Genomic DNA, 24,394 nt, shown 5'->3' with positions numbered 1-24,394 from the left:
TCACTGTGCCAAATTCTATGAGTATATATGACAATCTAGAGGGATCAGCTGTGATACTTGAAAATTTGGGTCAACTTTTGGCCTTTTTCACAATATGAAGTTGCTAGCTTACAACTTGTTAAGTTTGACTTTAATCTTATTGTAGGACTGGAGCTGGTTTGCTAATTGCCTTTATCTTTTTAAGGACTTTCTTGCTAAATCTTAAATACTTTATATGTTGCAGTATATGCATTTTTATTAATAAATTGTAAATACTATACAAATCAACATGAAGCATCATGTTGTGTGTTGATAGTTTGGCTACATATGAATCATGATGCCGGAATGTGATCTTACGGGAGTCCTACACCAGCAACCCCCTCATATTTTAATGTATCAAAATCAGGATGACACCTTCCTGCGAACGCAACAATGACTATGTACATCTGCCCAGCCTTAGATCATGTGATTTTTATCCTCACAAAGGCTATGTAAACCTAGATGCAGCATAAAGAAGAATTTCCAAGGTCCTGAAAACAAAAAGAAAAGAATGCTAATCACCTTGTCAACACAAGCAGAAGTTGACAATTGTGTTTATTTTAATGTGACACAGCACAATGTGAAGCCTGTATTTTGCCTTGAGCTCTTGTGTATCAGGCCATTAAGCTAAATACAACTTTTGCACGCGCAGTGTCACAGAGCATTTGGTGCCAGAAGGCATCAGGAATACATACCATTTTGTATTATTCCCTTTTGTAAAAATCACCCACTGCAACCAGCAAAACTGGAAAGTTACATCAGAAATACACAGCAAAGTGAACATTTATGACAGGGAGGACACAAAGAGACACTTATGCCAAAATTATAAGGTGAACTACTGTATTAAAAAGTGGTTTGGAGAAGTAGGACTTAGATAATGTACACAGGTAAAATAGTGAATACAGGCAAAACTGCTATGGTAAATAATTCTAACCAGAACAATATACTCTTACATGAACATGATAGGATGAATTGAAAGGAGGGACGTCTTACATGCAATGCGAATAAATGCCTTCTGACTTTTTGATGTACCAGAAGAGCTCCAGGCCACACAATGACACCAGTATTCCTCCAGTCCAAAGATCTTCTCCACCTGTTGCCTTGAAATCTCAATCCTCACCTCCATGACTGGCAAACCTATAAAGATACAATGAATGTCAGTGGACACTAACAGCATTGTGTATAATCACAGAAAGGTTTATAGTTAATGTCAAGATACAGTATACTGTATTTCATAAGGTGGTGTTCAAATAAGATCCTGATGCAGTAATCCACCAATCAGCTTTGGGATCAGTTATGAGTTTATTTCTATGTAGCTGCTGTGGGCTATTCTTCCTTACACATCAATAATCCTTTAGGGAAGGTTGTTATTGCTATCTGTGTTTCTACTAGAGAGATTTAAGATTTAAAGATTCCCCCTTTTTATTTGTTCTAATGACCATTGTCACTTGAACTGAAAGTAAGAGAAAATCTAAAAGTTGTCACTGGAACAGGAATAGAGGGGAAATCTTACAACGAGGACACTTTTTTGTGACAAATGCCTAAGAGAGGGTTTTCTTTCCTTTGGAAATCTGCTGCCACTTCTTGTGCCTCAAAATAGAAAGTGAAAAAAAATCCCCCCAGCAGGACACAGATAAAAAGATTAAACAAGGGTTTTAATCAGTATATACTCTATCCAAATATATATATTATATATATATATATATATATATATATATATATACAATCCAAATAAAAAACAGGTTTTGAGTTTAGATATTTAGATATACTTATGATCCTGACCTGTAGAAGGAAGCCAACATCACAGATACAAATAAATATGAAGAAGCACTATAAGATTATCGTGAAATTAATATGCCAGCTTAATATGCCAGCTTAACCACTTAAGAACCTAGCCTCTTTCTGAGATTTGGTGTTTACAAGTTAAAACCATTTTTTTGCTAGAAAATTACTAGAACCCCAAACATTATATTTTTTTCTAACACCCTAGAGAATAAAATGACGGTCGTTGCAATACTTTCTGTCACACCGTATTTGCGCAGCAGTCTTACAAGCGCACTTTTTTTGGGAAAAAATACACTTTTTTTAATTAAGAAATAAGACAACAGTAAAGTTAGCCCAATTTTTTTTTATAATGTGAAAAATAATGTTATGCCAAGTAAATTGATACCCAACATGTCACGCATCAAAATTGCTCCCGCTCGTGGAATGGCGACAAACTTTTAACCTTAAAAATCTCCATCGGCGACATTTAAAAAATTCTGCAGGTTGCATGTTTTGAGTTACACAGGGGGCCTAGGCTAGAATTATTGCTCTCACTCTACTGATCGTGGTGATACCTCACATGTGTGGTTTGAACACCGTTTTCATATGCGGACGGCTTTAACTGACAATTGCGCGGTCGTGCAACGCTGTACCCAAACAAAATTGTCATCATTTTTTTCCCACAAATAGAGCTTTCTTTTGGTGGTATTTGATCACCTCTGTGTTTTTTATTTTTTGCGCTATAAACAAAAGAACAGCGACAATTTTGAAAAAAACACAATATCTTTTACTTTTTGCTATAATAAATATCCCAATTTAAAAAATGTCCTCAGTTTAGGCTGATATGTATTCTTCTACATATTTTTGGTAAAAAAAATTGTAATAAGTGTATATTGATTGGTTTGCGCAAAAGTTATAGCGCCTACAAAATAGGGAATAGATTTATGGCACTTTTATTATTTTATTTTTTTTACTAGTAATGGCGATTTTTATTGGGACTGCGATATTCCGGCAGACACATCGGACACTTTTGACATTTTTGGGACCAGCGACAATTATACAGCGATCAGTGCTATAAAAATGCACTGATTACTATATACAGTGGGGACGGAAAGTATTCAGACCCCCTTAAAATTTTCACTCTTTGTTATATTGCAGCCATTTGCTAAAATCATTTAAGTTCATTTTTTTTCCTCATTAATGTACACACAGCACCCCATATTGACAGAAAAACACAGAATTGTTGACATTTTTGCAGATTTATTAAAAAAGAAAAACTGAAATATTACATGGTCCCATGTATTCAGACCCTTTGCTCAGTATTTAGTAGAAGCACCCTTTTGATCTAATAAAGCCATGAGTCTTTTTGGGAAAAATGCAACAAGTTTTTCACACCTGCATTTGGGGATCCTCTGGCATTCCTCCTTGCAGATCCTCTCCAGTTCTGTCAGGTTGGATGGTAAACGTTGGTGGACAGCCATTTTTAGGTCTCTCCAGAGATGCTCAATTGGGTTTAAGTCAGGGCTCTGGCTGGGCCATTCAAGAGCATTAACGGAGTTTTTGCGAAGCCACTCCTTCGTTATTTTAGCTGTGTGCTTAGGGTGATTGTCTTGTTGGAAGGTAAACCTTCGGCCCAGTCTGATGTCCTGAGCACTCTGGAGAATGTTTTTGTCCAGGATATCCCTGTACTTGGCCGCATTCATCTTTCCCTCGATTGCAACCAGTCGTCCTGTCCCTGCAGCTGAAAAACACCGCCACAGCATGATGCTGCCACCACCATGCTTCACTGTTGGGACTGTATTGGACAGGTGATGAGCAGTGCCTGATTTCTCCCCACATACCGCTTAGAATTAAGGCCAAAAAGTTCTATCTTGGTCTCATCTGACCAGAGAATCTTATTTCTCACCATCTTGAAGTCCTTCTGGTGTATTTTAGCAAACTCCATGTGGGCTTTCATATGTCTTGCACTGAGGAGAGGCTTCCGTTGGGCCACTCTGCCATAAGGCCCCAACTAGTGGAGGGCTGCAGCGATGGTTGACTTTCTACAACTTTCTCCCATACCCCGACTGCATCTCTGGAGCTCAGCCACAGTGATCTTTGGGTTCTTCTTTACCTCTCTCACCAAGGCTCTTCTCCCCCGATAGCTCAGTTTGGCCGGATGGCCAGCTCTAGGAAGGGTTCTGGTCGTTCCAAACGTCTTCCATTTAAGGATTATGGAGGCCACTGTGCTTGTAGGAACCTTAAGTGCAGCAGAAATGTTTTTATAACCTTGGCCAGATCTGTGCCTTGCCACAATTCTGTCTCCGAGCTATTCAGGCAGTTCCTTTGACCTCATGATTCTCATTTGCTCTGACATGCACTGTGAGCTGTAAGGTCTTATATAGACAGGTGTGTGGCTTTCCTAATCAAGTCCAATCAGTATAATCAAACACAGCTAGACTCAAATGAAGGTGTAGGACCATCTCAAGGATGATCAGAAGAAATGGATAGCATCTGAGTTAAATATATGAGTGTCACAGCCTGGGGGTCTGAATACTTAGGACCATGTGATATTTCAGTTTTTCTTTTTTAATAAACCTGCAAAAATGTCAACAATTCTGTATTTTTCTGTCAATATGGGGTGCTGTGTGTACATTAATGAGGAAAAAAATGAACTTAAATGATTTTAGCAAATGGCTGCAATATAACAAAGAGTGAAAAATTTAAGGGGTTCTGAATACTTTCCGTCCCTACTGTAAATGTCACTGGCAGTGAAGGGGTTAACACTAGAGGGCGATCAAGGGGTTAACTGTGTTCCCTCACTGTGTTCTTAGTCGCATCCTGCAGCAAAAGCCATGGTCCTCAGAAAGCTTCCAAAGCATCAGAGGGATCTCATTGTTAAAAGGTATCAGTCAGGAGAAGGGTACAAAAGAAATTCCAAGGCATTAGATATGCCATGGAACACAGTGAAGACAGTCATCATCAAGTGGAGCAAATATGGCACAATAGTGACATTACCAAGAAATTGATGGAAAGACGAGAAGAAAATTAGTCAGGGAGGCTAGCAAGAGGCTTACAGCAATAAATATAAAGGAGCTGCAGGAATATCTAGCAAGTACTGGTTGTGTGGTACATGTGACAACAATCTTCCGTATTCTTCATATGTCTGGGCTATGGGGTAGAATGGTAAGACGGAAGCCTTTTCTTACAAAGAAAAACATCCAAGCCCGGCTAAATATTGCAACAACACATCTGAAGTCTCCCAAAAGCATGTGGGAAAATGTGTTGTGGTCTGATAAAACCAAGTTTGAACTTTTTGGGCATAATTCCAAAAGATAGGTTTGGTGCAAAAACACTGCTAATCACCAAAAGAACACCATATCCACCGTGAAGCATGGTGGTGGCATCATGCTTTGGGGCTGTTTTTCTTCAGCTGGAACTGGGGCCTTAGTCAAAGTAGAGGGAATTATGAACAGTTCCAAATACCAGTCAATATTGGCACAAAACCTTCAGGCTTCTGTTAGAAAGCTGAACATGAAGAGTAACTTCATCTTTCAGCATGACAACGACCCAAAGCATACATCCAAATCAACAAAGGAATGGCTTCACCAGAAGAAGATTAAAGTTTTGGAATGGCCCAGCCAGAGCCCAGACCTGAATCCAATTGAAAATCTGTGGGGTGATCTGAAGAGGGCTGTGGACAATAGATGCCCTTGCAATCTGACAGATTTGGAGTGTTTTTTTCAAAGTGGGAAAATATTGCCAAGTCAAGATGTCATGCTAAAAGACTCATGCCCAAAAAAAACGAGTGCTGTAATAAAATCAAAAGGTGTGTCGACAAAGTATCAGTTTAGGGGTGTGCACACTTATGCAACCATATTATTTTATTTTTTTTATTTTTACTTCCCTCCACCTAAAAGATTTCAGTTTGTTGTTCAACTGAGTTGTACAGTTTATAGGTCACATTAAAGGTGGAAAAAGTTCTGAAATGATTTATCTTTGTATGTGTGTAGACTTTTTATATCCACTGTATGAATCAAATTTCAGCCCTTTCATGCTGAATCAGATGAAATTCGAACTATCAGTGGGATTGTCAGTACCACCAGGCTCACAAACTTCAACGTAAACATTGAAGCAGCCAGGTGGAAAATTGTTGGCCATACAGATTCCTTCACCCACGTTGTTAAGCATCAAGTGATTGGGAAATCTGCATAGCACAATTTATGCCATTTTTCGTTGATTCTATGGAATAGTGTTCATTCCATACTAACTCTGTCAACAATCCTGGATTTTCCAGGAATGTTCTGAATTCCAGCAACTATAGACATTAAGTATGCAGATACTGAACTTTCAAAACAAAGGGCTCTTGCCAGCATGCACACATATACATATTCAAAGCTTTACATGTGTCCGTCTTTGCAAAAGTCCTTGAGAACAGAAGTAAAAAATGCCAGGTCACACATGCACTCCGTTATGAGATGCAATTGTTTGAAAATGGAAAGGGTCATAATGGAAAATTCTACTTCAAGATGGCAGATGACTGAACCCTGGGCCTCTACAATCCAATGTCTGAAAGAATAAAACAAGAACTGAACTTGTTGCCATGGGGACACACCATGTTATTTCTGACAAATATGGAATGAGGTCCTTTGTTATCTGATGGTTATAAAATTTGTATTACACATGCATACATGTTCACATAATCACACTCATAAGTAGTCATTCTTTTGCATTTGCTTTGGTTATTAAGGGTTTAAAATCCAGATCTGCAGAAAACATTTTAAAAGGAATTGGTGGCAGGTAAGGTGTACTCTTCTACGAGAAGTATTAGATTTAAACCAACTTATTTTATGAAAAAGGAAACAAGAAAATAGAGAGAAGAGGATTACAGAAGGAACAGCATAAATAAAATAAATCTCATTAATTTAAAGTATAGTGTGCAAAAGTATAACCTGCAAAATCATGGTAATTGAATAAATATTCTTTGATCTTGCATTGCATTGTAGACTAGGTTTCTCTGCACAGTTTGCCACCATATTTGCAGCTCAGACCCATCTTGTGAACTTTGCTGAAGGAAAAGTAAGAAATGTAAAATGCTAAATGTATTTTCTTTACTGTACAACAAAATGGTACAATAACCCATAACTTAAAACAGTGTTCAACGTATTAATTTAATATAAAGCATATTCCGATCAGTGTAGTATATAGTATAGAATAGTATAGTGACCTGATGCCCAACCTGTGACCTGGGGGGGGGGGGGGAGTTGCAATATTTTGCCAGTTAGTGTGTGGCCTTTGGAGTTCCCTTGCAAAGTAAATAGCTCTTTTGATGTCAGTAAATCTACCCCTTTATGTTAGAAATAATTACACTATTTTCCTGACATTGCCAGGTGTCACAAAGAGAGGTCACTGGGGGGTCCCATCAAAATTCTGCTATGGGACAGAATGTCCATTTGTTACACTGGTAAAGGAACAGCTATATGACACAGTCACAGCTAAAGACATGAGGTTCCGCTTACTAACAAAACAATGTAGATATGCACAGCAATCAATAAAGTCAGCAAGTGGGTCCTAGCTACAAACAATACCTTAAATATCTGGTGATATAGCATGGTTCGAGTTCACCTATGAGTCCCATATCTTGTGAAATTTCTTAGGGCAACTACTGGCCTCATATGTCAATTTGTACAATGGGAGAGCCTGTTTAATTTGGTTAAGCCAAAAAGCCACAGTAAGGGGAGCTTCAGATTTCCAGTTGATATAGAAACTATATTTGACTGTTCGCTGTGCTTAAGAGTTCCTACTAGCTTGTTTGTAAAAAAAAAAAAAAAAAAAAAAAAAAACATTTATCAACAAGTAATACAGAGAAGGTTTTTTTCCTATTTAAGATAAGGATGATGTGTCTGAACTTTTCCTGGAATAATAATTGTTCCGATACCCATATTTTTGTAAAATAGTCTCCATGACTGCATTACCATAGCTGTGCAATGTGGGTGTGTTTTTTGCTTCTCTTTCCATCACATGCTGTTTTGAAATCTTGTTTTTTGCTCTGATGGCTTCCCAGGATTATTTGTGGGTACAGCTGTGAAGACTTGGCATTTTAATGCATCACATTTATCCTATATTACCACGGAAAGGCAGACAAAATTAAAAGGTTTTTAAGATGTTCAAAGCCTAGTACAGGAGCATCATTGATGTTATTTTGGAACATTCCCCAGTGCAAGTTATGTCAGCAATAAGTGTCATTTCTGGGGTAAAATACAGAGCCTTAAATTACTGAAGAGTGAATAGATGTGAAATGAACACAGCATCTAATTATATACAAGGAAATTTAAAAAAATACAAGTTCTCAAGCCCATGAATGTATGCTTAAAATTAACATGAGTTAATTGACTACTTAAAAAGGCAAGGTCTTAGCTTTATTGAGGTGTATCAATATGAACATCAGAATAACATTGCAAACAATCAGGCTGGGGCCATTCACAGGTATATTATAACCGCTTAAGGCTTAAACCCAAAACCAAAAGTTGTATGTGTCATAGCTTATCTAAAGATATGGTGGCTAAATTATCTTTTTTTCAGGCTTGTTTCCCTTTCAACGGATAATCCTGCAAATAATGCACTTCATGTCCCTTTGTGTCTGCAATCACTTCTCAGTGGTATCTATGGAAGAGGCCATGGTTGTCACCCAAACATGTCTGTCCTTGTTTATCTTCAAACATGTCTGTCTTTGTTTATCTCCATTATATGGTGAATTCATGGGACTAGTAGTTTACAAAAGAGAAATAACCTTGTTTATGCTGTCTTTTTCAGCTCACAGGAAGTGACAAGGACGCTATTTCTGGAAAGATTGAAAGGTATTTTCTGCTCAAATGTTCTTAGCCTAATAAATGAAATTCAATCACCACATCGAAGGACTGGTAAACTGCAATATATAACATTTTTGTTTTGGGGTTTAGATGTGTCTTAAATGCCTATATAGTTCTTAAATAGTTCTTACATAGTTTGTAAGATTGAAAAAGACACAGGTCCACAACCTGTATGTGTGTAGACGTGTGTGATTTTTATTTTCTAACCCATAGCCCTGTATATTCTGCTTTTAGATGTTTGCCAACACTCTCAGATAGTACTACTTCTTGAGGGCAGTGATTTCCACAATTTTACTGCTCCAACAGTAAAGAACTCTTTTTAAGGTTAGAAGTTATAACAGTTATTGGAGTTGCCTTTTATATATTTGTACATTGTAATCATATCGCCTCTTAAGTGCCTCTTTTCCAGAGTGAAAAACTTTAATGTATGTAATCAATCCTTATAGCTGGGTCCTCCACCTCCCTTATTAATTTTGTTGCCCTTCACTGGACTCTTTTTAATTGAACAATGTGTTTTGTGAGGATTGGTGACCAAAATGGAACTGCATATTCGATATAAGGCTGAACCAGTGTTTTGTAAATTTATGATATATGTGTAGCGCTGGTAGATTTGCAATATACCGCAGGTTAGGTAAATTTAGTAAATTGTACGTTAGGAAGGTTAAAAGTTCGACTCCGTTCCAGCTTGGCTGACGTTGTGTGTGCTTCCGTGCTGACCGGTGGGTGTCGCTGTTACCACTGGTCAGTTACCTGGTCAGTGTTGGAAAGGCAACGTGTCAAAGTGTATAGATGCTCCTCTGTCTCGGAGACAAGCTCGGTGGAGGTGGTCCTCCGAGTTGCATTCTGGGAAGGGGGTATTTATGGGACAGATGCCATGTTCTAGGGTTTTTTTACAGCCATCTGCTGGCCCTCCTGGCCGACAGGTATGCGTTAAGGAGCTACCTCGTGGTCCTCCGATCGGGAGGCCCACGATACAGCGGCGCAGGGGTGGGTCCAGAGGCTTGTCTGGGGCCTACCACCACGGCCGAGGAATGGTCCTGAGCTGTCTGTCCTATGTGACGAAGCTGAACGGCCGGGGAGATCCTAGGGGAGGACCCGTCTTGGAGAGATCATGCAGCGTGCTGGTCTATAGAGGGGCCTGGTGACTCGGTCGAAGGACGTATCCAAAAGAAGTAACTATACATCATGGTGTTGCCGGTTCGGCTTAAAGGTTCAGGCACTGTGACTGACTTTCACGGCAGAGAAAATCTGATATATCCTGTGGCAGAGGATTGTACGGATTTACCCCCCAAACGAGTCTGTGGCAGAGACTTTTGATTCGTGCTGCGTACTGGCTGCTAGACCGGTGAGAGAGGTCTATCCAGACGAGCAAGGAGTGTGTCCCACAAGGGGAGTGCATTCCACCTAGTTATTTGAATTCTACCAGGACACTCGTCGCTAAGATTCTATAAGAAGATATTTGAGTTTCTCCTAAAAGTTTCCTTTTCCACCTCTTTCCTGCTACTTCCTAAAGCTTGTTTGTTCAATAAAGCATTGAAAACCTACTCCAGTGTTGGTGCGTGTATCGTCCAGAAGTAAACTCAATGGAACCCCTAGACCGGTGCAAACCAAGTGAAGCAAGGTGAAGGTAACAGACCCGCTTAAACTAGCAGCTCCACCGTGAGTTAGTGCTACATATGTCTATAATATATGCACTTTTTAATACATGAGAATATTGTGCTTGCTTTGTTAGCTGCAGCTAGACATTGCATGCTTTTGCTAAGTCTATTATCTACCAGCACCCCCAGATCCTTTTTCATCACCGATTCTCTCGGGAAAGCACCCCCTAATGTGTATTTTGCATTTGTATTTTGGCACCCAAAATAACTTTACATTTCTCAATATTGAACCTCATCTGCCATGTTCCCCACAATGGCTGACCAAAACTTTCTTTACCTCTCTTAACCGGTTCAATACAGGGCATTTTCACCCCCTTCCTTTCCAGGCCAATATTTAGTTTTCACCACTGTCGCACTTTAAATGACAATTGCGCGGTCGTGCGACGTTGTACCCCAAAAAAATTGACGTCCTTTTTTCCCCACAAATAGAGCTTTCTTTTGGTGGTATTTGATCACCTCTGCGGTTTTTATTTTTTGCGCTATAAACAAAAGAAGAGCGACAATTTTGAAAAAAACACAATATTTTTTACTTTTTGCTATAATAAATATCCCAATTTTTTTTTAAAAAAAATAATTTTTTCAGCCGATACGTATTCTTCTACATATTTTTGTAAAAAAAATCGCAATAAGCGTATATTGATTGGTTTGCGCAAAAGTTATAGCGTCTACAAAATACGGGATAGATTTATGGCATTTTTAAAAAAAAATATTTATTTATTTACTTATAATTAGCGGCGATCGCAATTTTTTTTTCGTGACTGCGACATTATGGTGGACACATCGGACACTTTTGACACATTTTTGGGACCATTCACATTTATACAGCGATCAATGCTATAAAATTGCATTGATTACTGTGTAAATGTGACAGGCAGTGAAGGGGTTAACCACTAGGGGGACACAAGGGGTTAAATGTCTTTCCTAGGGAATGCTTCTAACTGTAGGGGGCGGGGACGTACAAGGGGAGGAGACCGATCAGTGTTCCGCTGTACTGGGAACATAGATCGCTCTCCTCACAACTGACAGGACGTGGATCTGTGTGTTTACACACACAGATCCACGGTCTGGCCCGGTTAACGGGCAATCGCGGGTGCCCTGTGGACATCGCGGCCACCGGGCACACGCACTGGTTCCCGAGCCACGCAGCGGGCATGCGCGCGCGCCCCCTAGATGACCGGGATTCCCAGGCCGTCATATGACGTCCACCCAGGATGGGAGATCCCGTCTGTGGACATCATATGTCTATGGCCCGGTGCTGAAGTGGTTAAGCAACTTTTCTTCTCCTTCATTTGGGGATCAAAGCCACCTAGATTCAAATATACCACTCTGACCAGGCCTGTGGACAGTGGGGGCTTGGCTCTACCTGATTGTCACAAATATTTCTTGGCCACTCAGCTTGTAACTGGCCGTTGGTGGTTGCAGCCGGACCTGACCAATTCTGCGACGGTGCTGGAGGCGGCTATAGTGGGGTCTCTGGAGGCCTTGAGGGGGTTACTATTCAGGGGGCCAAAAACACCTCACCCCTTCTATGCGCACCACTATGCGGGTGTGGAGGGTAGGGGAGGTGCTGAGGGCACCCCAGCCGAACTCCTGGTCTCCTCACACCCCCCTGTGGCTGAATCCTAACCTATCGCAGTTCTATACAATCCCTGATCCACAGGCCTGGGCTAAATATAAAATATTGACCCTTGAACATGTTATCACCAATGAGGAGCTCAGCACCTTTCATGTATTGCGTACCAAATGTACCTGCAAGTGCCCACTTTCCTTATCTTCAAGTCGCTCATGCCTAAAGGTGTCAGTTCTTAGGCCAACCAATTATATTGGAGTATTCAGAACTCAAATCCACCCTTCGAGTGAAGGATCTTGAGAAGCCCACGCCTCAGATCTATGGGTCCCTGCTGGTTGCTGGCATCCCCGAGCTGTCCTCCCTCCGTAGGAAATGGGTGAGGGACACGCCGGGGCTGGATGACGATGACTGGAGGGAGATCTGGGATTTTCCGTTCTCCCCTCTGGTCTCAGCCAGGGCCAAGCTGGTCCAATACAAAATTATACAGAGAGTTCACTACACCCCCCACAGGTTGCACTGTTGGCGCTGCTCTTATCAGCCGAGGGATTTCTTTAACATTTTCTGGGCTTGCCCAGCATTTGCACATTATTGGAAAGAAGTACTCCAGGTGATCAATGGGGTCACTAGGCTTGTTGTCCCTCGTGATCCTAAATATTGTCTGCTGGGACTAGTGAAACAAATGCCAATACTCAGAACTAGGAAAATACTAATATCTCTGTTAATATACTATGCACGTAAGGCCATCACGATGACCTGGAAACAGTCATCTCCCCCCCTCTGTTAGTTTCTGGAAGAGCCTAGTGAATGCCAGTTTGCCCCTTTATAAAGCCACCTACTCGAGCAGGGGTTGCCCACAGAAATTTGATAAGGTATGGTCCTGTTGGCTGGGCGATAATGCCACGGCATCTGATGCGATAACTAATTCCTAAACCAATATTGTGGTTATAGTACTTTAGCAAGTTGACCCAACCTTTCTTGTCACATTATCCTATCATTTGAATACAGAGCACAATGTCTCCTGAATTAACCCTCTCCCCCATTGGGGTATAGATAAGCAAGTTTGTATAGTTAAATGATGTGCCCTGGTGTGGTCTGTTGCCCCATCAGAGGATGTGCCCCTGCGTGGGCAATGTTTGGCCTGTTTGTGGGCAATTCTGTATGACAATATAAATCTTAATAAAAAGATTTCCCTTTTGGAGTATCAGACCAAAAAAATACATTTTTGTTGCAAGGGATGACCAAAATTTGGCTGGTATCTTAGTGCAGACTTCTGAAATCTGTGGGCCAATCATACAAGCAGAAAATGACATTTCTGGGGGTTGTTCCATACACCATCTTCATAGAGAACGCTTCCGGATTGCCATATAGCATTGCATTTTATGGAAAATTACATCACTGCAGATTGAATAGGAAATTTAATTTTTACTAACATTCAATTACAATATGACTTGTAATTATAGTAATTACTATATTTTGTTTTTATTTGCTATTTATTTCCATGAAAGTGGAGTCACCCTTGAAAACATCCCCACTTACTTTGTGTGCTCTTTGTTGAAAAATATTTGGCCCTGTTTAGTGTCATTCAGTAAGGTCCACAGCGTATTGAAGTCTTTTTTTTTAAGTGGTTCTAAAGGCAGAAAGTTTTTATCTTAAAAGATAAAAACCTTCTGTGTGCAGCAGCCCCCCCCCCCCCCAATACTTACCTGAGCCCCATCTTGAGCTGAGAGTGTCGGCTGTCTGGGACACTCCTTCCTCATTGGCTGAGACAGCTGCAGGCGCCATTGGCTCCCGCTGCTGTCAATCAAAGTCAGTGAGCCAATGAGGAGTAAGAGGGTGCTCGGATGCCCCTATAGCAAGCTGCTTGCTGTGGGGGCACTCAGCAGGAGGGAGGGGCCAGGAGTACCAGCGAGGGACTTGAGAAGAGGAGGATCCAGGCTGCACTGTGCAAAACATTACACAGAGAAGGTAAGTATAACATGTTTGTTATTTTTAAACAGAAAAAAACAAGACTTTAATATCACTTTAACTTAGATTTCTTGAGGTACCAACAAGCTTCACTGCTTCTCTTTCCTGTAACTTATGGCAAATGTGATTACACCATGATCACTACTATCCAGGTTGTCGCTAACCAGCACATCTGTAATAAGCTGTTGTTTAAAATTACTAGATCCGACAAAGCAATTTTCCTTATTGAGCACCATCTGTTACAATAATTTGCCCAGCAATACACTTAAGAAATGCAAGCCTTTGTTGATTTTGCAGTTCCATTTGTCCAATCAATATGTGGATGGTTAAAATCACCCACAATAAAAATCTTGCCCTGCTTTCCCAGCCATTTCAATCTGTGAAAGGAACTGAGACTTTCTTCATCCTTTATGTTAGGGGGTCTATAACATACACCCATAAGCAATTTACTATTTGGTTCACTCTTACGGAACTCCAGCCTTAATGACTCAGCATCATCACAGTTCTCGTTAGTGATATCACTTTCAGATCACCCTTCATATACATACATACCCCTCCAATTCTTCTGTCAATTCTGTCCCTCCTAAATAGGGTGTACCAATATTTGCAGCCCAGTCATGCAAGCTGTCCAACCGGGTTTCTGATATTCCCACTAAATCAATGTGCTTCTCACATAACAGAAGTTCTAGTTCATCCATTTTTTGTCAGGCTTCTTGCATTTTTGTGCTTGTCCTTACCATGAGTGCTGGAAAGTCATTCTACTACCCCATAACCCACCTGAGGGAATAAAACATCACAAAACACTGGCATGGTAAAATCTGCCAATAAAGCTTTAACTCATTAACTTCAGCTAGTGAGAGAAGATGGAGAATTTGTCAAACGGCTGACCCCACTACTGTATTAACCACTTCAGCCCTTTTTTGCGATTCGGCACTGCGTTGCTTTAGTTGACGATTACACGGTCGTGAGACGTTGTACTCAAACAAAATTGACGTCTTTTTTTCCCCCACAAATAGAGCTTACTTTTGGTGGTATTTGATTATCTCTGCGGTTTTTATTTTTTGAGCTACAAACAAAAAAAAGCGACAATTTTGAAAAAAAAAGCAATATTTTTTACTTTTTGCTATAATAAATATCCCCCAAAAATATATAAAAAAACAAATTTCTTTCTCAGTTTAGGCTGATATGTATTCTTCTACATACATATATAAGCGTATATTGATTGTTTTGCGTAAAAGTTATAGCGTCTACAAAATAGGGGATAGATTTATGGCATTTTTATTATTACATTTTTTTCTTTATTAGTAATGGCAGCGATCTGCGATTTTTATCATGACTGCGACATTATCGGACACTTTTGACACTATTTTGGGACCATTGTCATTTATACAGCTATCAGTGCTATAAAAAAAGCACTGATTACTGTGTAAATGATACTGGCAGGGAAGGGGTTAAACACTAGGGGGCGATCAAGGGGTTAAGTGTGTCCTAGGGAGGTGTTCTAACTGTATGGGGAATGGGCTACCACAGAAATGACAGGGATCACTGCACCCGATGACAGGGAGCAGTATATCCCTGTCATGTCACTAGGCAGAACTGGGAAATGCCTTGTTTACATAGGTATCTCCCCATTCTACCTCTCCACACCGCAATTGTGGGCCGCCAGTGAACATCGAACATGCTCCCGCGGCGTGCGCGCCCGATAAGCGGCAAATTTAGAGGGACGTACAGGTACGCCCATTTGCCTGCCTGTGCCACTCTGCCGACGTACATCTGTGTGCAAGCGGTTAACCACTAGGAAAGACAGCTACAGCGCAATGCTCAATTGCCGGGGGCGCGTCCCTGGACGTCCTCCTGTTTACTCGTTACCCGCGCGCTGCTGCGGGCGTGCATCGGGGATAATCTGGGGTTGGCCGTTGACACAGACAATCACAGACCGTGCTAAATGGCCATTCACAGCAGCCATTTAGCACTCGATCGGCATGTCCAATGGGAGATGATCTCAAGTGTAAACATATGAGATCATCTCTCATTGCCGGCTCTCCCTCCTCACACAGAGACCGCGTGTGAGGAGGGAGAGCGACCTGTGCTGCAGCTTGTGAGTTCAACAGTAAAAAACAGTAAATACAGTGCCCACAGTACCTATCAGTGCCATCTGTCAGTGCTACCTGTCAGTGCCATCTGTCATCAGTGCCATCTGTCAGTGCCATCTGTCATCAGTGCCACCTGTCAGTGTCACGTGTCATCAGTGCCACGTATCAGTGCCATCTGCCATCAGTGTTACGTGTCATCAGTGCCACGTATCATAAACATAACCCTCACTTCCTGCCATTTACTTTCACACCCCTTATGCCTCTACTTGCTATGTAACTGACCCTGGCTTGTTATTCGACCATGCTTCTGCCTTACCGATTCTGTTCATACCTCTGCCTGATCTGGAACTGACCCTGGCTTGTTATTCGACCACGCATTCAACCATGCTTTTTGCCTGCCTCTTGGACTGATCTTGTACCCTGCCACTGGACTAGTGGGATTCATAACACAGGGGTTTCACATATGTGAGGGGCTCCAGAAATGTTTTTCTGGATGAGAAAAACAATTTTTTTTGTTTTCTTATTCCTAGATTAGGGTCTGGAGACTCGGAGGCTTCAAAGAGATTTGGGTGAGAGAAGCCTCTACTCCTGTCCCTATTCTGTCCTGAACGAGGCCCTACTTCTGCCTGCTGCCTGTAGGACCTATGCCATCATGCCTCTGCCTGTCGCATGAACTGACCACACCACATGGACCATGTTCCTGCCTACTACCAGGACCAATATTTTGGCACTGCTGACAATCTCTGCCTGCACTGACCCTGGACTGTATATGGACAGTATCCCTGCCTGCTGCCTGTACAGACTATGGACAGTATTCTTGCCTGTTGCCTGGACAATTGCGTTTGCTTTTGCTGACCGAGTTCCTACTTGCTGCCTGGACCAGTGCTATCCTCCTGTGTACAACTGCACTACTAAAACCACAGGTTTTTGTTTACCCTTTGCTCAGCAGAATGTATTTTGGGGTGTAATTCTTGGTATGTGCATGCTATGTGTCCCTAGAACATCTGACGGTGTTCCTTGTATGTTAGGCCTCTGTATGTGGCCAGGTTGTGTAAAAGTCTCACACATGTGGTATCGCCATACTCAGGAGGAGTAGCAGAATGTATTTTGGGGTGTAATTTTTGCTATGTACATGCTATGTGTTGGAAATATTTTATAAATGGACAACTTTGTGTAAAAAAAATGCGGTTTCATTTTTTTTCCACATTTTGCAAAAACTTCTGGAAAAAAATGAACTGTTCAAAAGACTCATTATGCCTCACAGATTATACGTTGGGGTGTTAGCTTTCCAAAATGGGGTCATTTTGTGGGCGTTTCCATTGTCCTAGTGCTCCAGGGCCTTCAAAACTGTAATAGGTGGTTGAGAAATGAGATGTGTAATTTATGCTCCTAAAACCCTTGAAGATGCTATTTCAATATTGGGCCTCTGTATGTGGCCAGGCTATGTAAAAGTCTCACACATGTAGTATCGCGATACTCAGGAGGTGTAGCAGAATGTATTTTGTGGTGTAATTTTTGCTATGTACATGCTATGTGTTGGAAATATCTTATAAATGGACAACATTGTGTAAAAAAAATGTGTTTTAATTTTTTTTTCCATTTTCCAATGGGTGTTACCATTGTCTTGGTGCTCCAGGGCCTTCAAAATTGTAAAAGGTAGTCAACAAGTTAGATGTGTCATTTATGCTCCTAGAACACCCGATGGTGCTCCCTGCATGTTGGGCCTCTCTATGTGGCTAGGCTGTGAAAAAGTCCCACACATGTGGTATCACCATGCTTAGGAGGAGTAGCAGAATGTATTTTGGGGCATCATTTGTGGTATACACATGCCATGTGAGAAATAACCTATTACAATGACAAATTTGTGGGAAAAAAAATCTTCATTTTGCAAAGAATTGTCAGAAAAAATTACAACATGCATGTTACTAATTACCTTGAAATGTCTACTTTCAAAAAAGGGGTAATTTGGGGGGTATTTGTACTTTCCTGGCTTGTTCGGGTTGCAAAAAATGAGATGAAATGAGGCCACCAGTACATCAGGTGTGATCATTTTTTTATGATTTGCACCACAGCTTGTAGACTCTCTAACTTTCACACAGACCAAATAATATCCACTAATTTGGGTTATTTTTACCAAAGATATGTAGCAGTATAAATTGTGGCCAAAATTTATAAAGAAAAATTAATAATTCGCAAAATTTTATCACAGAAACTAAGAAAATGCGTTTTTTTTTCAAAATCTTCGGTCTTGTTTCATTTATAGCGCAAAGAATAAAAAAACCCACAGGTGATCAAATACCACCAAAAGAAAGCTCTATTTGTATGAAAAAAAGGACAAAACATTCATTTGGGTACAGTATTACATGTTTGAGTAATTGTCATTCAAAGTGTGAGAGCACCGAAAGCCGAAAATAGGTCTGGGCAGGAGGGGGGTTTAAGTGCCCAGTAGGCAAGTGGTTAAATACCACCCTCTTATACAAAAGCCCCAAAATGCCATAATTAAACACACACATTCTTTAAAACAATAAATTCTCACATCCTATTTAATTCCTGTGAAATTAAGACTCCCCTCTACTAGGGCTCAAGGGGCCATCATTGTTGTGATATGCAATGTTCTAAGAGATCTTTTATTTTAAAAAAGTACATTATTTACTTGTAACAATGTATGTCCCGTGACATGCTTCTCTGGATTCTGTAAAAATCTGCCCTGCTGAGCTGCCTTGTCCTCTTCCTGGAGGTTAACAGCTTTGAGTCTCCATGCTCAGCTTCACTAAAAATGATCCTATAGCAGTGATGTTGAACCTTAGCACCCCAGATGTTTTGGAACTACATTTTCCACGATGCTCATGCACTCTGCAGTGTAGTTGAGCATCATGGGATGTGTAGTTCCAAAACATCTGGGGTGCCAAGGTTTGCCATCCATGCCCTATAGGAACATACCTCCTCCTGCCCACCTCCATTAACCACTTCAATACCCGCGTATAGTCATATGACGTCCACAGATGGGATCTCCCATCCTGGGTGGACGTCATATGACGTCCTGGGATTCCCGGCCGTCTAGGGGGCGCGCGCGCGCCCGCCGCGTTCCTCGGGACCCGGTGCGTGTGCCCGGCGGCCGCAATGTCCGCCGGGCTCCCGCGATTGCCCGTTAACCGGGCCGGCATGTGGATCTGTGTGTGTAAACACACAGATCCACAGCCTGTCAGCTCTGAGGAGAGCGATCTGTGTTCCCAGAACGGAGGAACACTGATCGGTCTCCTCCCCTAGTGCGTCCCCTCCCTCTTCAGTTAGAATCATTCCCTAGGAAACATACTTAACCCCTCCCCGCCCCCTAGTGGTTAACCCCTTCACTGCCTGTCACATTTACACAGTAATCAATGCAATTTTATAGCATTGATCGCTGTATAAATGTGATTGGTCCCTAAAATGTGTCAAAAGTGTCCGATGTGTCCGCCATAATGTTGCAGTCACCAAAAAAAATCGCGATCGCCGCTAAAAAAATAAAAAAATATATATTTTTTTTAAATGCCATAAATCTATCCCGTATTTTGTAGACGCTATAACTTTTGCGCAAACCAATCAATATACGCTTATTGCAATTTTTTTTTACCAAAAATATGTAGAAGAATACATATCGGCCAAAACTGAGGAAAAAATGTGTTTTTTTAAAAAAAATTGGGATATTTATTATAGCAAAAAGTAAAAAATATTGTGTTTTTTTCAAAATTGTCGCTCTTCTTTTGTTTATAGCGCAAAAAATAAAAACCGCAGAGGCAATCAAATACCACCAAAAAAAAGCTCTATTTGTGGTGAAAAAAGGGCGTCAATTTTTTTTGGGTACAACGTCGCACGACCGCGCAATTGACATTTAAAGTGCGACAGCGCTGAAAACTAAAAATTGGCCAGGGAAGGAAGGGGGTGAAATTGCCCTGTATTGAACCGGTTAAGAAAAGTTAATTTATTACGCTACCTGTATCTGTGATCACTCACAGATTGTGTTACAGGCTATGTAATTAGTGAAATAACTTTTCTCAATGGAGGAGAGGGCAAGAGCGGCCATGTCCCAGTTGGATCATCTTTAATGCAGCTAAGCCCAGGAACCTGAAGTTGTTAACCCTCACAGTGCTGGGAGTTCAGCAACAGGAAGAGGACAGAGCAGCCTTGCAGGGAATTCAGCAACTTGCACATCATGGAGCAAACTTCATTATAGGCAAGTAATGTAAATAAAGCTTTAGTATTTTTATTAACATCAAAATACATTTTGTATAAAGTTTCTATTATAGGTGTAACATTTTGTCCACCACCTTATTGGAGGACAATACCATCTCAAATTCTTTTGCTGGCCTGAAATGCATATTAATATAAAATTAATAGGTTATACTAAGCAATGCAGAAAATGTTGATACAGTGTAAAATACCTCATGCTGGGCAGGAACTTTTAACTATGATTATTTGAACGCTTCGTTTCACACAAACTTGTGCTATAACGTCTGGAATGAAAAAAACCAAAGCTGTGAAGTTTTTAAATAAAATGCGACATGGCAGAATATCAATATAGGCTGATGTTCTTGTGTGTCATAGGTAGTGTTCTAAAACCCCAGGGAGACCATCTGCATTAACTTAAAGGTGTATCACCCTAGTGTGTGTGTGTATGAATATATATATGTATATATATATATACAGTATCTCACAAAAGTGAGTACACCCCTCACATTTTTGTAAATATTTTATTATATCTTTTCATGTGACAACACTGAAGAAATTACACTTTGCTACAATGTAAAGTAGTGAGTGTACAGCTTGTATAACAGTGTAAATTTTCTGTCCCCTCGCAACAAAAGTGAGTACACCCCTAACACTTAAGGGTGTACTCACTTTTGTTGCCAGCGGTTTAGACATTAATAGCTGTGTGTCGAGTTATTTTGAGGGGACAGAACATTTACACTGTTATACTAGCTGTACACTCACTACTTTACATTGTAGCAAAGTGTAATTTCTTCAGTGTTGCCATATAATATAATAAAATATTTACAAAAATGTGAGGGGTGTACTCACTTTTGTGAGATATATATATGAATTTGGTGTATAGCTAAAGGTTACAGACTTCTATGCTGCCTGCCAGTAAACTGTCTTATTGTTGCTGTCCCTGCACTGTACTGTGTAGTTCAGCCAGGGGTTTGCTAGGGGTCCCTTGAGCTGTGACTGATTGCTCTCCCATCTGATGGTATTTAATAGTAACATGCCTAATGTCACTTGGCAGAGCCAATCGCATGGCACCAGTGATCTTTTTAGCTGTCTGTAGGGGTTGCATTGTGACCACCAATGTAAGAGGCATTCTTCCCACTCTTTTTTTTTTAATCAAAAAACAACGTTTATTGAGCATAAAAACAAAAAGTATACAGACATTCGGATAGACGGTGCAACCGGCACCACAGTATTGAATCAATCCAATTGACATTTTATGTGAGCATATTATATATATTATGGTACTCTACAATTCAGGGTGAGAAAAGACTTGTAGGAACAAAAGGCTTTTCCGAGAAGAAGAAAATAACTGTAATTAGGGCTTATACGGTTAACTTCTGTGAATGCATCTAGACCTTCCCATCACAAGTGAAGGCATCCTCCACTCATCTATCCCAGATTTTATGGTATTTATCAGGGCATCCCCTATGAATATAAAGCAGTTTTTTATATGGGAGGGTGATGTTGACGGCCCTGATCTATTGTTGTATTGTAGGAGGGGATCCCCTCATCCACGTCCTGGCAATTTGCAATCTAGCAAGGAATAGGGTTTCCTGCAAGAGGGTGTTCAAATATTTTTCATTTTCAGGGAGTGAAAGGAGTCCCAGCACACATTGACGGGGGCAGAGAGGCACTGGAGAGCCCATGCGGTCATGTAGGAACTGGACCACGTGGGTCCAAAACCCCTGTACCGACGGGCAGGCCCATATTAGATGGTAAAATGACACATTAGGGTGGTTACAACTGGGGCAATTGGGATTATGGCCTGGTCTGTATTTAGAGATGCGATAGGGCATTAAGTTTGGGGGATACTGTTTTACAGTTGGCTAGGGCTTCCTTCCAACCCTCAGCAGACAGTGCACCCAAGTCTGATTTCCACCGGGACTTCAACTGATGTGCTGTGGACTCTGCTGTGGGTGTCATGAGGTATGTATATAGAAGAGATATCAGTTTTTGAGAGTCTTTACCCAGAACAATATCCACTAGGAGCGGGATCTCAAGATTCGGGAGTGAGCCCCTGAACTCCGTACAGAGAGCGTGTCTGAGTTGGAAATAATGAAATAGCATATGGTTAGGTAAGGCGAAGCTATCCTTGAGAGCTTGAAAGGACTTAACCAATCCGCCCGACACCACCTGTGACAGGTATATGATTCCCTTATCCACCCACAGTCCATGGTCGGGGACAGAGTTTAATTCGGGCATATGTGAATTGTGCCAGAGAGGTGTGTGGGAATGGGGGGAGGGAGCCACTCCAATGCGCATAGCGTGCTGCCAGATCCTATAATGGTGAAATAACATTTGCTTCATGTCATCGTTTCGGAGTGAATTGTGTGGGCCACAAAATAATATTTGAAAGGGGTGGAATAGTGGGTCTGGAGTTTGAGAACAGACTAATGTGGAGTACCTCTCTCTATCAGACTGGTTGAAATGAAAGAAGTGGGATAATTGAGATGCTATATAGTAAAGAAAAAGGTCGGGGAGTGCGGCTCCTCCCAACTCGGTCGGGCATTTTAGGACTCGCCAGGGCAATTTATGATGGGAGGATCCCCAGATGAATGTGTTGATAATGGATTCCATGGATTTGAATATAAGTGGGGGGAGGTATAGTGGGGCCTGCCAGAAAATATATAGAAGTTTAGGGAGAAGGATCATTTTTACTAGATTTATACGACCCATGACACCTAGGGGGAGACGGGACCATGTTTGCCTTTTAGACTTGAGGACCTGGAATAGGGTTTCAACATTGAGGGAGATGTAATCTCGAAGGGATCTGGAGACGAGCACACCCAGATATTTGATGTTATTGGTTCTAACCAGTGGAAGTGCGTCCTGATCAGCACTCGGGGTGCCTAGATCCAATGGGAGGATGTGGGACTTAGTCCAATTGATTTGGAGCTCGGTGAATACTCCAAAGGCTGTGATGGTCTGAAGGGCTGTTTGAAGGGAGGGACCGGCATCAGCAAGGTAGAGGAGCATGTCGTCTGCGTACAGGCTGATGACTTCTGTCAGCTGGCCATATCGGAGGCCCCTAATGCCAGGGTGATTTCTAAGAGCTATGGCTAAGGGTTCTACCGCTAGAGCATATAGCAAGGGTGATATGGGGCAACCTTGGAGTGTACCACGTGAGAGCTGGAATGGGCGGGAGGTTCTACCGTTGACTTGTATACAGGCTGTAGGGGCCTGATACAGAAGTTGGAGCCATTTTATAAATTTTGGACCAAACCCGAAGTTGTGTAAACACTCCCAGAGATAACCCCATTCCACAGAGTCAAACGCCTTGGTGGCGTCTAAGCTGACTACCACTCTGGAGCCAATTTCTGTGTGCTGGGATTGGAGGTTCATATGGAGCCGTCTAAGGTTAAAAGCAGTATTTTTGTTGGGCATGAAACCTATTTGATCGGAATGTATGAGGCTAAGGATAATTTTGTTTAAGCGGAGGGCTAAAATTTTGGCCAGTATTTTGACGTCTAGTTGGAGTAGGGATATAGGTCTGTACGATTCGGGGAAATGTAAATCCTTCCCTGGCTTGGGTATGAGAACGATAAGGGCTTCGCCCATGGATGCCGGGAGTGTGTTTGAGTCGAATATGTGCGTGTACAGCTTACATAGTTTGGGGAGTAAAGTTTCACTGAATTGACTGTAAAATTCGAGGGGGAGACCGTCCGAACCGGGTGTCTTAGAGGCAGGGTGGTGCGCCAGGGCCTCCGCTATGCAATCAGTGGTGATGGGTGCCTCGAGCTGAGCAACCTGTGGAAGGGTGAGTTTTGGAAATGCGATATCCCGAAGGAATGCCGAGAGCTCATCGTGGGTGTAGCGTGTGGTAGAAGAGTACAGGTCCGAGTAGAAGGCCCTGAACTCCTCGGCCACCTGGTCTGGATCTGTCACCATGGTCCCCAACGCCGACCAAAGAGACACCACCACAGGGGGTTTGTGGTCTAGGTGTGCCATAAAGGCCAGGAGCTTACCAGCTCATTCGCCAAGTTCGTACGTGCGTTGTTTGCTAAAGAAGATGCCCTGTTTAGCCTTCTGGAGGTGTAGTTGGTCTGTGAGTCTAACTTGCCTGCGTAGGAGAGAGGCATTAGTGGCTGTCGGGTCGGTTTGAAAGGCCTGTTCTAGGGTGTCTGGGCGCTCCTCCGCTTGTCCAAGCAGGAGTTTAGATGTTGCCTTATGCCCGTTAATACGCGTGGATAGGATCATGCGGGCGTGCAGTTTAAAAGCCTCCCAGACAGATCT

The 24,394-nt window shown here is 41.7% G+C and overlaps 1 protein-coding gene across 4 annotated transcripts in view; it reads right to left on the bottom strand.

The window, feature by feature from the left end:
- Positions 1-24,394, bottom strand: part of UNC5A (unc-5 netrin receptor A) — a 596,423-nt gene that overhangs the window by 182,997 nt on the left and 389,032 nt on the right. For all 4 annotated transcript variants that reach the window (XM_073620469.1, XM_073620471.1, XM_073620472.1 and 1 more), the window contains exon 3: positions 1,012-1,155. In XM_073620469.1, coding sequence (XP_073476570.1) covers positions 1,012-1,155 — 144 coding nt within the window. The remainder of the gene's footprint in view (positions 1-1,011; positions 1,156-24,394) is intronic.

The sequence above is a fragment of the Aquarana catesbeiana genome, linkage group LG03 (assembly GCF_042186555.1).
Source record: "Aquarana catesbeiana isolate 2022-GZ linkage group LG03, ASM4218655v1, whole genome shotgun sequence".
NCBI classification, from domain to species: domain Eukaryota; kingdom Metazoa; phylum Chordata; class Amphibia; order Anura; family Ranidae; genus Aquarana; species Aquarana catesbeiana.
This window is presented reverse-complemented; position numbering and strand designations above follow the sequence as displayed.